We start from the raw sequence: 17,279 nt of genomic DNA, 5'->3' as shown, positions 1-17,279 counted from the left end.
AAGGAATCTCCTCCTCTCCACTTGCTTTGGCTCACAGTGCAGAGCAGGATCACTGTGCACAGACTGGAAGGTAACAAATGACAGGGCAAGAGGAACAGCCTCAAGTTGTGCCAGGAGAGCTTTAGACTGGATATGAGGGAAAAGAAACAACAGAAGAGACTTTTAAAACCTTGGCACAGGCTGCCCAGGGCAGTGGTGGAGTCACTATCCCTGATTCAAAACACATGTGGATGTGGCAGATGAGGACACGGTTTAATAGTGAACATGGAGGTGGTGTTACACTGACTGATGGTGACTGGTTATCTGAATGGTGTTTCTCAATCTTAACAATTCCATGGGCTCTGATGTGCTCTGCCTGCTCAGAGCCATCAGCCCAGGGGCCGAGGTGCAGCCCATCCCCTCAGAGCAGGACAGGGGATCCCTGGCAGTGTCACTGCAGACCTGTGTCCTGCCAGCACTGCCCCAGCTGGGATGGCCATGGGCTGCACTGCAACAGGAGTTTCTTTCTGCTTCAGCTTTTGCCAGCATTTGTTGCACCCCTGAGCTACTTTAACATTAATCCTTCCATAGACTATAAAGCCAGAAGGGGCACTTCTAACTGCCTTGTACAAGCACTAGTCATTGAATTCCAGGCAGCAATTCCTCTCTTTAGGCTGTAAGTTATGCTTGAACTAGACCTTTTTATGAAGATATTTCAGCCAGAAGAAATGATTAGATCATAGAACCTGACCCTCTGCATATCACAGACCATTATATTTCACCGAGTTCCCCCCGTACTAAGCTCACTAAGTTGTGTTTGGCTAAAGCATATCACCCTCACAGTTAAACATGTGTATCTCATTTCATATTTGAATTTTCTGGCTCGGGTTTCCACCCCCTCATTCTCATTGTACCAATCTTGCTAGAATAAATACCCTCTTCTGTACAATGTGTTTGCTCCTGTACCTGTACACGATGGATGTGCCAGCAGAGTCATCTTTTCAAACCAGCACTGGGCTCTCCCAGGTGCACTGTCACACCACACCAGCAGCACACTCCTGGAGTGGTCAAAGTTGCAACAGCAAAGCAGTGGTTTATGTTGATACAGTAAAAATTAATCCATCCCTAGTGCAAAACAAGTTCCACAGGTCTGAGTACACTCATCTTGTCACAGCTGAGTCCGCTCTGGGGATTCTGCAGCCCCACTGCCATAAACATTAGCCTCTCTCACTGACACTTCTGACTGCTGGAGCAGGAATATCAGCAGAAGTTCCTGAAGGAGATACAGGACCAAACTTTTATGGTAAAAAATGCCACTCCACAAATATTTAGGCTTTTTTATGCCCCTTCTGTCAAGCGGCAATAGGACAGAATTACTTGTAATATGGTTTATGTTATTTGTAAATAATATATAAGCACTTACAGTTATATATGGGCTTTTTGAGTGTTCACTCAAAATACTGTGTTAAAACACACATGACATTAAATGGGCAAATGCAGCCCTTTTATACTACTGCTTGCAGGACAGCAATTTTGACATGATTGAGACTATAGCTAGAATCAAAAAAACTAAATTAATAAAAAAGATTAGGAAGATTCCTGTAGCAAAAGGCCATAACAGCCAGTTCCTTCAGGCACATACTTGTGAAATTACAAAGATATTGAAGAAATTATTTTTCCAATCTTCAATTTGTGAGCCTTTTATTAACTGCTCTGCTACTTTGTCTGCAAAGCAGATCACTGCTTGCAATTAGCCACAGCTTGAGTCCTCTATGTTTCAAATATTAACTCCTCTGATAAATTCTCTATTTTTTTTAAATTAAAGTAATTTTGTAATACACCTCCATAATCATTAATTTCAGAGAACAATCTTTAAAACCTTCTTCAATATTCAGTGATAACCTACTCCATTATTCTTTTAACCTAGGCAAAAGGTAAATGTTGGGTTGCAGCAGAGCCAGCTCCTGCCAAAATCTTCAATCCATAAAAACAACATGTTAATGGAAAATGTTGTGTGTGCTCTACCTTCACAACAATTGTGCAATCATCAAGGCTCCTCAGAGCAAGCTTATTCCAAGAAAGACACAGAAAAGCAAGTTATACAACATTACCTACATCTTTCAGCAAAAGCAGATGCTCACCCCTACCTTTCTGCACCCATAAAATGAGGGTATCCTATCCTGCAGTTTTTTAATTTGGAAGCTCTGCCATAGTAACAGCTACAGATGCAGAGGAGATCCCAGTACAATCTGAACTGTATTCAATGGCTTATTCCAAATTCCTGCTTCCCTGCAGAACGTGGCTGGCAGAGCTCACTGACAACCTCTCAAGAGAAGGATCAGGGAAAAGAAGTCAAATTGCTGAGCTCTGTCAAGTTGTGCTGATTCTCTGTAAGGTGAGCAGTTGTCAAGGGACTTTCTGTAATGCCTCTGAAAAAACTAGCTGCTAAAAGCCAAAGGCTAACCAATGTGCTTCTGAACACACCAGAATCAGGAACTCAGCCCGGTAAACTGATAAAGGAAATTTCAGAACCAAGTTTGAAAGAAGCACTTGGAAAAGAGAGTAGTAAAGGTAGATAAATCATTAAGCTAAATATGTGCCATGAGCACTCAGAGAGCTCCTGTGAAGCTCCAGCTCCTCACTGAGACAAACGTCAGGAACTGTCAGAAAATGTCACACACCAGGAACACTGACAAGACCAAGCAGCCACCTACCAGGGTATCCTGCCTTCAACAGCAGCCAGAATCCCTGAGAAAAGGCCAAACCCTAGAAAAGCTGATATATACTTCCTCCAAGGATTCACCCAATAAATTTCAGCTAAGAATACTTCCCAACTCTTGCTATTTGTTTAGAGAGTAACCTCCAAAAGGTCTCTATGTCCAGCAGTTTGTCCAGGGAACTTTTTGCACTCACCATGTGCTTCAGCAAGAACCACCCGGTCCATTACCCCTGAGGACATCCATCTCCTCCTGTGGGTCCCCCCTGAATGCCTCCTGCTGGCTTCACCTGCTGGCCCAGTCCTCCCACAGGATCAGACAGTGAATACTCATTGCTCTATCACCTTCTCACAACACCCAGGATTTTGAGAGTCAGAGAATGATCCCAGACTGGACTGGGTTGGAAGAAGGGACCTTCAAGCCCATCCATTTCCAGCCCCTGCTATGGACAGGGACACCTTCCATCAGACAAGGCTGCTCCAAGCCCTGTCCATACTGGCCTTGGACACGCCTAGTCCATCATATTCCAGGTGATATGATCCACCCATAGAGAAAGGCTTCTGATAACTTAATAAAAGTCAAGAACAACAAAATTCCAGGGATCATAAAGTACTAAATGAACATAACATAAACTAAATGAAGCAGCTAACATTACCAGGGCTGCAGAGACAGGAAAGGTGGCATCCATTCTGAAAAGTCTTTCAGCAGAAACAGATAAGTACAAATTAGTAGAAAATACAATAAATGGAAATAAAAATCACAGATAATTATGACCAGTGATATTCAATGCTGATAAAGGTACTTGTAGTAGGGTGTTTAAAAAAAATCCATAAAACCTATTTAACAACATGCACACATTTGGCAGCTGCAGTTTTGAAATGGATCTTTAAGAGAAAAAAATTAAGTTGAACAATTCAATAGTGAAGAAAAAGAGACATAAATTTTAGGAATTATTATGAAAGGACTAGAAACCAAAAGAGGAACCCTATTCTGCATAAATCCGTAATGTATTGCATATAAAATAGTGTGCATAATTGGTACCTTTTGATCTCTGAACAAATGGAAAAGTAGTAGAAAACACACAGAAAAGACCACAATGACACATATGAGCAAAGACTAGAAAACTTTTCAGGATGAAGTAAGGATGAAGAGATGATGGAGAGGCAAAATTATGACTGATATCAAGCACATAAACAAGGAATTTTTGTCCACTGTTTCTCATTAAAAAATATGTAGAAACGAATCTAATGAAATGACCAAATAATATTTTAAAATATAAGTGCTTTCTCATGCAATGCATTTAAGTGGCACAGGACATTAAAGAGCAAAAGTTATAGAAGAGGTAACAAAGGGCTGCACATTCCTGGAGGACTCCTGTCAGTGATCCTGAACTCATGGTCCCCGTGCAGCTCTCGGGTTACTCGTTAGTGAATGCCAGGAGAATGGCAGGAGGAGAACTGACCCACCAGAAGGAACTGACCCACAGTTCTGTTTCTTATCCTTTATCCCAAATGTCTCTGGTCATTGGCAGCCACAGCACACACTGGATCTTCATCTGACAGGAGCAGGAGCTCTGAGCATGTTCAGCTTCATCCATTTTTGCTGACCTTTGCAGATATTGGCTGGTATCTCTCCTCTCTGGGTCTCTGTTCTTTCCTGCCCTGACTTCCAGCAGGACAGGCACAGCTCATTAGATGATCCTGGACACCAGACATCAGGTCACTTTGCTGATTTGGCAGGAATTTCACCTGAAAAGTGCTAGTGCTATTAAAAAACCTGCTCCCTTACCATAGCCTTTAATACCCTCATGGGAAGAGGCTATATTTTATGCAGTAATATGAGCAAGAATGATCCTGCTCATACCAAATGGGTCAGCCTCCCCTAGGGGAAAAATAGTTAAGAACATAAAAAACCATTTTTTTTTTCTCCAGAATTTGGGACCAGAACAAGCTTCTCTTGGAGGGGAACAGCAAAGCACCCATCTCCTCTCCTAAAAAGACTGTCAAAAAAAGAAGTTTATTTAATTTCAAATGGAGTGACAATTGCTAGAGTCCATACAATTAGTCAGTAATTAACTAGACTGATCCTTACTGCTACAACCTTTATCCAGTGACAGAGGCCAGGATAAATGCAAATACTCACAATTACTATCATCTTTTCAAATTCATTTCTGTATGCCTGGCAGACTGGCTGATTTGTGTTTGCTCCATCAGCCTCCCCACTCTCTCTGGAAGGGCCCTGCTCATACGTGACCTGTTTGACATTCTCCCATCAGTTCCACATTTGGGTAAAATTCTAATTTGAAGTCACATTGCTTTCACCTTCTACCAATATTCTGCACCTTCTGGTTTCAATCATAAGCTGAGAAAAACCTGATTTCCCCAAGCATTCCTCCTCCCCAGGGCTTCAAACACACGCAGGCCACAGAACAGTTAACAGTTAAATATTTTCTTGCCAATATTTTAAGAGTGCAGAAGGTTCCAAATTGCTGGTAAAATAAACAATGCCAGACTGTGAAAACTCCTGCCTGCCATATACTCTGATGCTAACAAGAGTTTCTTTATTACTGTAACCTTTCAGAAGAGAACAAAAATTATTTCTCTACCCTAGTTCTGCCCTCAAGTAAAAGGCAAAGGAGGAAAGCAAACCATGAAAAGGCTGCATGGTAAGATATTGTGAGTTTTCCATCTTACTTCTGCATTTCATTCAGATTCGATGCGGCTGTGAATAAACTTCCAGAAGACCCTAAAAACATGGGCAAGGATTTTTCCTTACACCGTTTCCTGAATAACATGGATTAAACCTATATATGGGTTCTCTTTCCTCCAGCAAGGACATTATGAAACAGGAAATACAAAAGGGTAAATTTAGGATGGTCTCAAGGAGGCACATTATTTTTAAGCTCTTGGTACCTGGCTTTGTCCTCTGGGGGTTTAGTCCTGTATTTCTACCAGTTACAGAGGCTCTGACACTTCCCCACTTTTAAAAAATGAAGTCTTCAAACAGCACCTCCAAACAGAATTGCTGGTATTCACCATCAGTGAGACAAGTGACTCCAAAGCTCAGGGGACATCCCCTAAAACCCCTGTTCACCCACAGGCCTGCTTTCTGTTCCCTGCCAGATCCCTCTGGATGCCCAAGCCCTGTGAAAACCCATTCAGACCAGGGTTGCCCATTTCACAGTGACCAAGACTGTAGTGACCCCATCTCCCATCCATGACATCCCAACCATAAAATTGTCTCTTTTATGTGCACTTGCTCTCCTGGCCTCAAGGCCTCCTGACTAACTTGAAAATCAACATGATGAACATTTTGCTACCAACTAAGAGAGATCTCCAATATTAGATATCTGGGTATTTTAAGCTTTGGCATTATTTCCTGACCTTTGAAAGCAATAAAAACATTCAAGCACTTACAGAAGTGTAATCAGAATTAACTAATTAATAGAGATAAAGCAAGTGCTGTGTAAGACCAGAAAGAGAAGAGGAAGACTGAGGACAGAAAAAGGAACAGAATACATTGAGATTCCCAGATCAGAATGGAAAACAGAAAAGGATCTCAATTTCCCTAGATGTGTACAGAAGTATCCTAGGCTGTTGCTTTACTAGGGTCCTAAAAGAAATCAGAGGAGTCAGCAAGTGTGGAAGCAGGCACTGGGATAACTGCAGGGATTGCACTTGCACTTCCTGATCATTATCTTTTCTTCTCTTGTGGGAGCAGTTAGCAAAGGCAGTCAAAAACAAAAGGAAGTTTCAAAGAGCTGCCAGTTCTGTAAATGGATAAAATGGGCTAGAGAAATCAGAAAATGGAAGCAAAAAATAAACAAAGCTCTAGCAATAAAATACAAGACTCACTCCTGAAGTGGAAGCAGAATGTATCAGTGACTTTCTATCTGCAGAGAAAGGCACAAGCAACAAACAATGTGATTAAAATGTATGGGAACAACAGAGAAGCTCTCAATGGTTTGTTTGGTTTGATTTAGAACAGACTCTGGTCTTGGTATTATTTCTGTTATGAAGGAGCTTGAAAGTACATTCTGGGGGAAGAACCTTTCCCTATATAATGGACATAGAGTAAAATAATATTGAAAAATACATAATACTGAAAAAAAGGTATCTCTAGAAAAGGTGCCACAAGGCAGCTTCCAGTGTAATTCCTGCAGGCACTCAAGCAAGGCACGGAACAGGCCAATGACACCACCTTACAGTAACAGGAGCCAACATATCTGGGAAATTTAAAATGATTGTTTTTGTGCCAGAATTGATTTTTTTTTAATGCCAGAAAACTGGGGCAGGCCAGCTGAAGAGAACCCAAGCATTTATTATATCTTGATTTCAATACCAGGTATCCTCAGCATGCCCAAACATTTCACCCAGGTGTGTTGATTCCACCTATACTGTTTCTAGAATAACGATATCACAAACAACTTGAGAAAGAGACCCATATTTCAAAGCTCCATGTGCTGCTAAAGCTACATTTGCATCATTACAGTCTGTTCCAGACATCATCACAGCTGAGATAATTCAAGGTAACATTCCATGCACGTGCGCTGTCCTACATATTTAAGTTATTAAGATTTCCAGAATCAAATTTACTGAATTTCCTCTGGAAAAGTATCTACTATTTTTCATCTATGAAATAACAAAGTACTGGAAACTAAGTGTGAACTTTCAAGCTCTCAGAGAAAAGATCAAGAGTGGATGAACTGTTTTTTGTGATGTTTTTGAAACAATAACTTCAGGTAAAACTAATTATACAATGTCTGGTATCCTATTAGAAAAAACCCACAAAAACTATACAGAACACTTTTGTATCTCACTACGTTGGTAAAGGTTTCATTTCTTTGTTGTTTTTAAAGGGAACACTAGAAACTGGCAAAAATTTATATATTCCAAGTGGTCATCAAAAATCATAACATTTTTCTCCTTAAAATGTCCTAGTGAAGTGTTTCAAAATATACATAGATAATTTAAAACTCAAACTTCTTTAGTTTTATAGATTTTTAAAAACCTTTTTCAACTGTACTGAACACTATCCTCTGTCTCATATCCCAGTCCATTTCCTCAAACAAAATCAGTACCTTCTCTGCAATGTTTTGCTTCAGTACATTCCCTTCATCCCAACTCTCCATTCCAGCCCCAAAATACTGCACCCACTTTCCTCCTGCCCCTTTCTCTCTCAAAAATGTAGTTTCACTCCTGTGCATCCAAAACTGACTCCATGACTTCCCATTAGATTTTAGAGGCATGCCTGGAGAGGACCCCTGAACATCCCAGGACAGCAGCTTCCCACTTCAATTCATGCAAAGATCAAGTTCTGTTTTAGAACTGCATCCATTTTATACCCTGTCCTCTCATCCTCTAAAGCCATTCTACACTTGCTGGTCTCACCCTGACCATGCCTTCTGAGTCTTTAGTCACAAGGCTCAAACTTTTTGCTCTCCACAGTAAGAAGAACCGAAACAGAATCAAACTGAGTTCAGGAAATTCTGTAGGTCCTGTAAGGAAAATAAGCATTTTTAATCAACTGAAATTTTCTAATTGTGAAAAGAGTATCAAGACAGAAAATGGTTCAAGTTCCCAGAGCCAAATTCAGCTCTCAGTTACATGTATTGATTCTGATGCTGTTACTTCAGATGTACAAGAGTGTAATTGAGAGCAAATTATGGGTCACTGGTATAAACAGCTCCAGCTAAAAGTGTAACAAAGGCTGTATTGTGCTACACAGAGCAGAGCCAATAAACGAATTCAAAAGACACCTAGATGTGTTCCTGGAAAAAAAATGGGGGTTGGAGTCTAAGTAGCCTGGTGGGAAAACAGGAAAGTGAGATTATGACAAATTAAAACAAATTTGGCAAACTAGGCTGGACAGCCCCTCCTAGTCCTCTCTCTTTTAGAAAATGTATTTATTATAAAATTAATTGGCAGCTTTTAGAACATTTATTAATTATAAAATAAATTGTCATTTCACACTGAAAACAATTTTAATTAATTTCAGCATCAGAATACCACCACAACAAACACAACAAACAAGACAGGTAAAGTGAGTTTACAACCAGTTACAAGTACTGGAATAAAGCCTGGTGGATCTTCTAAGATCTCTAAATTCCTTAAAGTTTACGTTTCATTACTGAGACACCACAGGATTTGCGCCCAAAAGTATTAGTGTAGGGTGCTTGGAAGAGGGAGAAGGGGTGTGAAGGGGTTTTTTTGGGTTGGGATTTTTTGAGTGGTTGAAAGTCTGCTATTTATTTCTTTATTTAACCCTCATATCTCATGTCCTGTTATCAGCTGAAATCCTCTTCCAGGGAATACCTACATGTCCTTCCTATCAACTCTGCAGCTTCATCTAAGGGTACTAAAACATACTTAAACTTTTATAATGACTTTTAAATCCACACAGTTACTAAAACACAATACTGAGATCAACCAGGTTAATTCTCAGGTGGCTCCAGAACTCCCTTAGGGAGAAAACAGCAGCAATGTCCAGTCCTGAGAGAATTCCCTTTCCAAACTGATGAGGCAGAGGCCAGCTTGCACAGTATAAATCTATTCCCTGCAAGCCACAAGGTGGAGATCTCTGGCAAAGCAGGATCCAAAGGAAGTCTTTTACCCAGCCTAATGTTACTATTAACACTTGAAGCCATTGCATCAAGCCAATTTTTCTGTTTGTTTTTAAAGTTTGATAGAAATGTCACTAGTGGAAAAATTAAGTAAAGAGCACTGGTTAGCCACAGAACTGGACACACCTGGCTGCAAACCCACCAAAAGAGACTGACTTCATTAGTACTAGGGACAGCAGAGTAAAATTTATATCTGAAATATGCCCGCACCAGTAGAATTTGCTGAGGCCACAGACTCTCCGTGTGTTTTTACAGCTGTGTCAAGTTTGAGTTTCTGACTCTTGCCGACATTCAGGAGTGCTGAAGGAGCTCAGGCTAACAGGTCCCAAAACTTTGTAGCAGAAATTTAGATCTCAGCAGTTTTAACAACCAGGTTTTGAAATAATACAATCTCAATTTGAAGCTGGAGCTGATGTAAATTTGCAGTTAAAATGCTTTACATTCTACCCCTGTCGGCTCCAATGAACCAGTTCAGAGCAGAAGGCACATTTCAATAAACCATCAGCATCACCTCAGCAATATAGTGTCCATTTTCAGCATCAAGTGCTGGCATTGTTGCTAGATTGGAAGCAAGCTAAAGAACCGCAACTTTGTATGTCAGCAAGTTAAACTAATTGCAAACAGGCAGCAATTCCATCCAGGTGTTTTGTCAGTTGTTCCACAATACAGGATTCAGAGTTAAATCTTGACCTTCGATACACTGCATGAGAGAAAAGGCAAAGAATGGAACTTCCTAACCTCCTAGGATCTATGCAGACAATAATTCAGCTCTCTGAATGTAGTCAGTAAAGTTTATTTTCACTTACCTTATTTCTGAGAAAGACTCAGATTCTGAAATTTAAAAGCATTGACACAGGAACATTAATGTCATCTTCTTTTTATCTACTATTCTTGATGCATTTGACCACCTTCTTTTGGAGGCAGAATACACTGACTGCAGGACTACATTACTTGAAAATACATTGTTGCTACACATATCCTTCCATCAGGTCACAAACCCTCTGTCATTACCTCAGCTTTAGTTTAAAAAAATCATGAGGGATAAAGAGGTCAAGATGAATAAAAAGAATGTAGCACTTGGGAAACTGCCTTTTGGTCACTCAAAACTCCTTGCAATTGCGAAAGGTGAGAAGTGAGAAAGACTTCAGTCAGGATACAGCTCTGTGAAGGGAAGGAAGGTGAGTGGAGAAAAGCTGACAAGCACGGAAAAAACAGAGCCCATGCAGGGGCATGAGCAAAGCCAGAATTACTGGCAATGATGGATGAAAATGAAGCAGTGATAAGGAGCAAAGGAACTGGTCACATCTTCAAACATCAGGGCATAGATAATTTTCATCTAACATACAATAAATATTACCAGAAGAGAACAAGAAGTTTGTTCATCTCAGCAAAATCCTACAAATTTTGGGTTGAAGGTACCTCAAAGCTCATCTCATCCCACCCCCTGCCATGCAGGGACATCTTCCACTATTCCAGGTTGCTCCAAGCCCCACCCAACCTGGCCTTGGACACTTCCAGGAATCCAGGGGCAGCCACAGCTTCTCTGGGCACCTGTGCCAGGGCCTGCCCACCCTGACAGGGAAGAATTCCTTCCACATGTCTAACCTAAATTCCCTCCCTTTCAATGTGAAGCCATCTGTCCCAGATGGAAAGGCAAGCCTTATTCCATTTGCCATCTGTATGGCATTTGTCTTCTGTTAAGTGGACAGTTTTTCTCATCTCTTTCACAACCAATTCTCCCTCCAGGGAGACATCTGCTGATAATGGGCTATTGAATGCCACTACATGACTGGTAAGAGCTATAACATCCCATTGTGAGATGCTCCACCCACAGGGAGGAGCCAAGCATTCCTAACTGGATATAATCTGGGTCTTTGGGACACCAGACTCAGGCTTTTTTTCTGGATTTCCAGGAGGACTGCAGCCATTCCAATTTGGATGACTACCAACACCCTGACCAAAAAGGGTGTCAGGTAGTATTCTGACTCTGTCAGTGGTTTTTCTTTTGTATTATTGCATGTATTTTGTATTTTTTTTTCACTTTTCCTAATAAATTGTATTTCTGACTTGGAGTCTCTCACTGGTTTTGTTTTCAAACCAGAACACCATCCCCCCTTGTCCTGCCACTGTAGATCCTGAGGAAGGGTCCCCTTCTGGCTTCCCTGTAGCCCCTTCAGATTCTGGACAGGTGCTGGGAGGTCTCCACACAACCTTCTCTCTTCCAGCCTCAACAGCCCCAACCTTCTCAGCCTGTCTCCATAGGGGACTGACTACAAATAATGACTGAAAGACCCAGAATAAATAAAAGATTAAAAAACCAAACCAAACCACTGCAGATAACGAAAGCCCTCACTAAGACTACAGTGAAGAGAACAGTCCTGATTTCCAAATTCATCCCCCAGGAGAGTCCACTCTGCTTTCTCACCCCCCCTCCCCCTTCAATGCCTGCTCAGGTGTTCACGTCTCACCCAAGGAGGCTCATTAAACCAAGGGGCCCCTGTGCAGCTCAGCTGCACTAAATGGACACACAGGTGTAACTGCCTTGCAGATTAATCCCTGAAATGTGCATGTGCTTCCTCTAAGCATCTGCCAGGGCCCCGTAAAGGCTGTGTTAGCACCAGACCACAGTCTGGTGTATTACAGGAATCACAGCAGTGCAAGCTAAGCACACTGGAGAGTCCACTGCAGGATCATTCCTACAAAGACTGCACAATGTAAATTCAAGGATAAACTGACCAGATGCCTAACCTGACAAGGCAGTGAATGAATGGCATGCCAGCAACTTCAGAGCTCCTTGCAGCTGCATCACACAGCAACCATGCTACTGCAAAATGCATGTATAAACACCTCAGAGTATAGACTGGATGAAAAGTTAAAGACACTGATGGGTTTTTTTATACTTCAAGGAATTTTGTGGGAAATTGAATAATTTAGCTTGCATAAATGGAAACCCTGTGCATCCCTTTAAAAATAACTGACTGCAAACACTATATTTTTCCCCTAAGGTTTACTGTAAAGCTCTCAATACAGGCCTAACATGCAGCATTGTTCACTTTGAAGCCCTGCATTGCTTGGAAGGGCAGCAAAGGGCCAGCTCTGCTCCTTATTTCTGTCTGCTGCTTCCAACCCTGCACAGAAAACAAAAAGCCAGCACTTTGTTCACATAAGACAAAATTAGAGTCAAAAGAAACAGACAAACCATTTTCCGTTCCAAAGGTCATTTTCTCCATGGAATCAGACAGATACTTTTAGGTGCTTTGGAAAGTGATATGTTTGGCTGGGGTTTGTTTTGGGGTTGGGGGCAGGTGGGGTTTTGCTTTTCAAGAAGAACCTTATATTTACACCCAGAGTAAAGATCTGAGCTCCTAGAGAAAGCAGAATCAACCAGAGGGATGATATGGATAGCACTGGATAAGAACAAAAATGCAGAAGCTCTTTGATTCAGTCCTTTTCTTCAGTACATCTGATTTATCAGGCTCACACTGCCCTACTATAAAGAGGAGATTCCCACACTAGAATTTATCTAAGCACATTAATATAGAAAAACATCCTTAGATGTATGAATTTGGATTTAATTCAAAAGAACATTAATAGGATGTCTTGCCTTTAAGAGCAACGTGTAACAAAGTAAACTAAGGAAGTCCCAACAACTAGGAACAAACCCTATTGCTAAAGGAATAAGTGAAGTGATACCAGAGCCAACACCTTCTAAAGCCACATACAAAATAAAAAATTAGAGAGAAACTTCTTGAATTTCTAATATGATTGCATTCCAAATCCTAACTCACTGGTTAATTTCCTTGTCTGGCACCACCAGGAACATCCTGGCATCTTCTCCAATAGAACTGACAGCTAAGCCTTGACAAATAAGGAATTAATTACTGCTATATGAAAACTGTCACTTCTCTAACAGCATAATTTATTTTACTCATAGACAAACCTCTATTTAAAATGCTTTACGTTTTAAATGTAAACAGTTTAAATGCTGAACAGTTCTCTTCCTTTTTGACAACACAGATCTTTGCCAGCCCTGTTCTCCTACAGAAGTGCCCTGAACACAGGCAGCCTCACCAGTATCACGTCTGCTGTCACCCACTTCCACTGCCTCTGCAATGCCTTCTCTTCAGGCAATCACCAACACAGGGCTGGAGAAACACATTTTCATACTTGAAGCACAGGAATTACCATTACAACCAACTACCATAACCTTCCTCAGAACAGGCCAGAATGATCCAACCTTCCTCTTCCTTCAAACTTGCAAATGAACTCTCCTTCGAACTACCCTCTCTTTAAAACTTTTTTTTTGTGATAAAGATCAGGTATAGTGAAAATTCAAAATGAAAAATACACTAAGGGTTAGGTATAGTCATGTGCAGGAACTTGACAAAAAACCCTTGTTGATTAACTTCCCATTTACCACTTTAGATACAGAGAACACTCAGAGCTCTGCTGGAATTACTGAAGTTGTAGCTACAGATTTGGCACCAGTCATATTCCTCCCTACCACAGCTACGTATTCCTATTCCCATTCTGTTGTAGCAGCATCCATTTCTGCAATCACATGGCAAATCATGTAGGAAATGAATCAATTTCAGACAAATCAATACCTTTATCCAGGCCACAATGCACTTTCAGAAACAAGGAGAGTGGCTCAATACAGCAGCTGAGGGAATGAGCGAGGGCTGCAGGTACCAGCTGAAGCCAGTAAAGGAATCAACCAGTTGGATTCTCAGGCATTTTTCTAAGATATTTAAATCCAAAAAAGCATTGAAAGATGGGAATCATCAGGATTAACACCAGCAGAGAGGACTTACCCCCATCACCTTCCCACGCTGTTCGACATCCTCCCACATGCAGTGAACGATGTAGCGACACATGTACTTCCCCGTGCGGCCCTCCTGCTTCAGCCGCACCAGGCACATCCTGCAAGAGCACACACCACTCAGCTCCTGGGCTTTTTTTAAAAGGAAGAGAGTAAATTAAATACATTCCAGCTCATTTAAGATTTTTCTTATAGTATATGTTTGTGATCAGGAGAAAAATACACATGGATTTTTTTCTTTTTTTAATAAACTACTACAAACATTTCCATTCTGTACTCAGGAGCTGTATCTGCTGGATTTTGGCCAATCCAGACATGGAAGAGTGACAGTGGACTCTATTCTTGCTGACAGTACTGTAATCTAGTTAAATACTCCTGCAACCTAAATTCCTCAGCCTTAAGAACACCTCACCCTCTGGAGCAGGAACACATGCCTTGTCTAATCGCAGGCTCTGAGCCAGCTGTAGCTCAGTTGGTGCACTCAAGTGCTCAAGAGCCCAACTACCCAAGCTGGGAAAGCTTAAGCAACTTACAGACTTCAACCAATCCACATTAGCAATGTCCTACATTACTTCAACTACAGGGGTATGAGGATACATGTCCAGCCACCTGGCAGAACCTCCACATGCAAGACCAGCTCAGAGGTTTGTAACTGCATCGTGAGATCTTAATGAGAACATCAAGTTGAGTTGTTTTACTTTGTTTTTAAGCATTAAAGCCACTTAAACTTCATTGCTGCTGCTCTGTCTACAAAATAAAACAACACAGACTCTTTAAAACAATAATTTTATTTTGCCTCTTATAAAACATCTGTAAAGAGCACAAACTGAAGCCCAGGCTGATTCCTCACTGGGCTGGGACCAGTCCCATCACCTGTTCCATCTTCTCTACCTCATTCAGTAACTCTGCTCCTGTGCTAAAAGACAAAAGTGGCTGTGCAGGACTGACTGAGGGACTGCGGACAAGGTGATGCCCAAACACTGGAGCTGAGAGAATCCACTGCTTTTCACAGACATGCTAGGAAGGAGACTGCTCCCTGTAAAACCAAGAGAGCAGAGCTGCTGGAGGCCACTGTGGAGCAGGTGCACACTAACAATGGTGAATGAGCGAAAAGGAAAATATGATTATTTATTTATTAATAGGTTCATTTCTTTAGTGAATATAAGATCTGTAGGCATTAAAAGTATTTGGTGACCCACGAATGCCAGCTCCACAGGGAAAATCACAAACACCTGAAGTGTGCTGAGATGACCTGTAAAAGGACAGATGTCCATCTTTATGATGGGTTCTATCTTGTCTATGGATTAGTAAAGGAAACATATTTTTCAACCTGTTAAAGAAGTAAAACTTAATGCCAGGAACAGTCGGAGACAAAAACTGAAGGTAGCAAAACCTGCAGCAGTCCAATATTCTTCTTGCTAGTCAGAACCACTGTCCCATCACACAAATGCAATTAAGACAGTACCAAAACCAAACCCTCATTTTCTCAGAGAAGGATGACAAAGCTTTCTTTCAAAGAGTAGTTCAGGCAGTAGTCAGAGAACAGCTGTCAAAGAACAGCTGTCCAGGTACCAGACCTTTCCAATGCACAAAGAGCTTAAAACTTTCAGTTTACTTCTACCAGTTTCAAAACCTTTGTTCCTCTTGTGCATTTCCACAATTGTACTGTACAAAAAGTGAATTGAAAATTCTTACTCACTCTTAACAAGTCAAAGAGAAAAAGACTCAGTAAAAAAGACTAGTTTTGAGCTAAGAAAAGCATTTTTATATTTCTCTTGATGAACAGCTGAACTCAGGAGTGAAAAACTCAGGAGCAAGAAAAGCTCCCCTAGGAAACCTATCCTGTGTGCCTTTTGTGGTGGACAAGCAGGAGAGAGCAGTGCAGAGACCAACAGGCAACAACCAGTCATTGATGAGCAGGACTGGACTGGTGTGCAGGGGAAAACCTGCTACTCATGGAGCTTAAAAGGCAGCTCTTGTGTTTGGATGCACAGTGCTGTCACAGAGCTGTTCTGCAGCACCACAAGTGAGATCATGGAATTTTGCAGCTTATTTGGAAGTTTGGTAGATCGTTACTACACCTGCTGTCTGAGGCAACACAGACTCTTTAAAGCCTATAAACCTCCTAACTAGATCACCATGGCATGAAACATTTTACCATTTCACTGCACAATCTGTTCTGTAGTTTAGTCAAATATTGACTCATCTTCATCAAACCCTGCAAGGAAAATTACTCCAAACTATCTTTAGAAAGCTATCTAACTCATGTTAGTTCAGTTGGATAATTTTTGCTGTATTTAAGTTATGCAGAGAGATTATCTTAGAAGAAAATCTTAGAATCTTAGAAGAAAGGATAGCTGAATAGGATCAGGAGCATCTGTAAGTCAACCCATATCACCTGAGATATTGTAGTTTCTCACAACAGCCTCAGCCAGCTTCTGTCAGTATTCCCAGAGTGCCAGACTGGCCTAAACACCACAAGTGGTGGTTGACACCCCCCTGATCACTGCTGTGAGATGCCCTGTGCCAGCCATCAAGGTGTGATGAGCCATTAAGGGTAAAGCCCATTTGGACCTTCCTCTACCTGGCCACTCATTTCTGCTTCCTCACTTGCTCCAGAGCAACTATTTCTGCAGCTATGCTAAAGAAATTACTGTGGCTTAACAACACAAATGTCAACAGCATTTTTGGAAGGCTTTATTCTGTTTAACCCACTCATGAACAGCTATCAGCTTGGAGGATGGCAGGAAACTCCTGAACTGACTTTTCCATCAGCTCTGTTGTGACATTACACTTCAGGGAATGACGATTACCAGCAGAATTCTGAACAGGTCCTAATTAGGTTTGCATGTTCTCCTGTGCTCCAGCCTGGCCAGCTCCCCACCACAGCCCTATCCAGCAGACAGAGCCCAGCCTGGCTGTGCAGCCTCCTCTCCCCCGGGGCCTTTATTTAGGCCGTTGTGGCCCATTCACTCATGTTAAGGCAGGAGTAACTAAATGCTGGAGACATCCCAAATAAACTCATTCTTAAAATCTCTCTCAAGCAAGACTATCCTGATGCAATTAAGACACAAAACATAGAGTTTATCCCCTTTCTTCTGAAGCACCCCATTTTGAAATAGCACTGTGTCCTCAGGCA

The 17,279-nt window shown here is 41.4% G+C and overlaps 1 protein-coding gene across 1 annotated transcript in view; it reads right to left on the bottom strand.

The window, feature by feature from the left end:
• Positions 1-17,279, bottom strand: part of UQCC1 (ubiquinol-cytochrome c reductase complex assembly factor 1) — a 46,942-nt gene that overhangs the window by 8,686 nt on the left and 20,977 nt on the right. Inside the window, exon 7 of the mRNA XM_002186848.5 lies at positions 14,133-14,241. Within this exon, the coding sequence (XP_002186884.5) occupies positions 14,133-14,241 (109 nt within the window). The remainder of the gene's footprint in view (positions 1-14,132; positions 14,242-17,279) is intronic.

Source organism: Taeniopygia guttata, chromosome 20, assembly GCF_048771995.1.
Source record: "Taeniopygia guttata chromosome 20, bTaeGut7.mat, whole genome shotgun sequence".
Taxonomy (NCBI): domain Eukaryota; kingdom Metazoa; phylum Chordata; class Aves; order Passeriformes; family Estrildidae; genus Taeniopygia; species Taeniopygia guttata.
The sequence above is the reverse complement of the archived record's forward strand: the minus strand, read 5'-3'. Positions and strand labels throughout refer to the sequence as shown.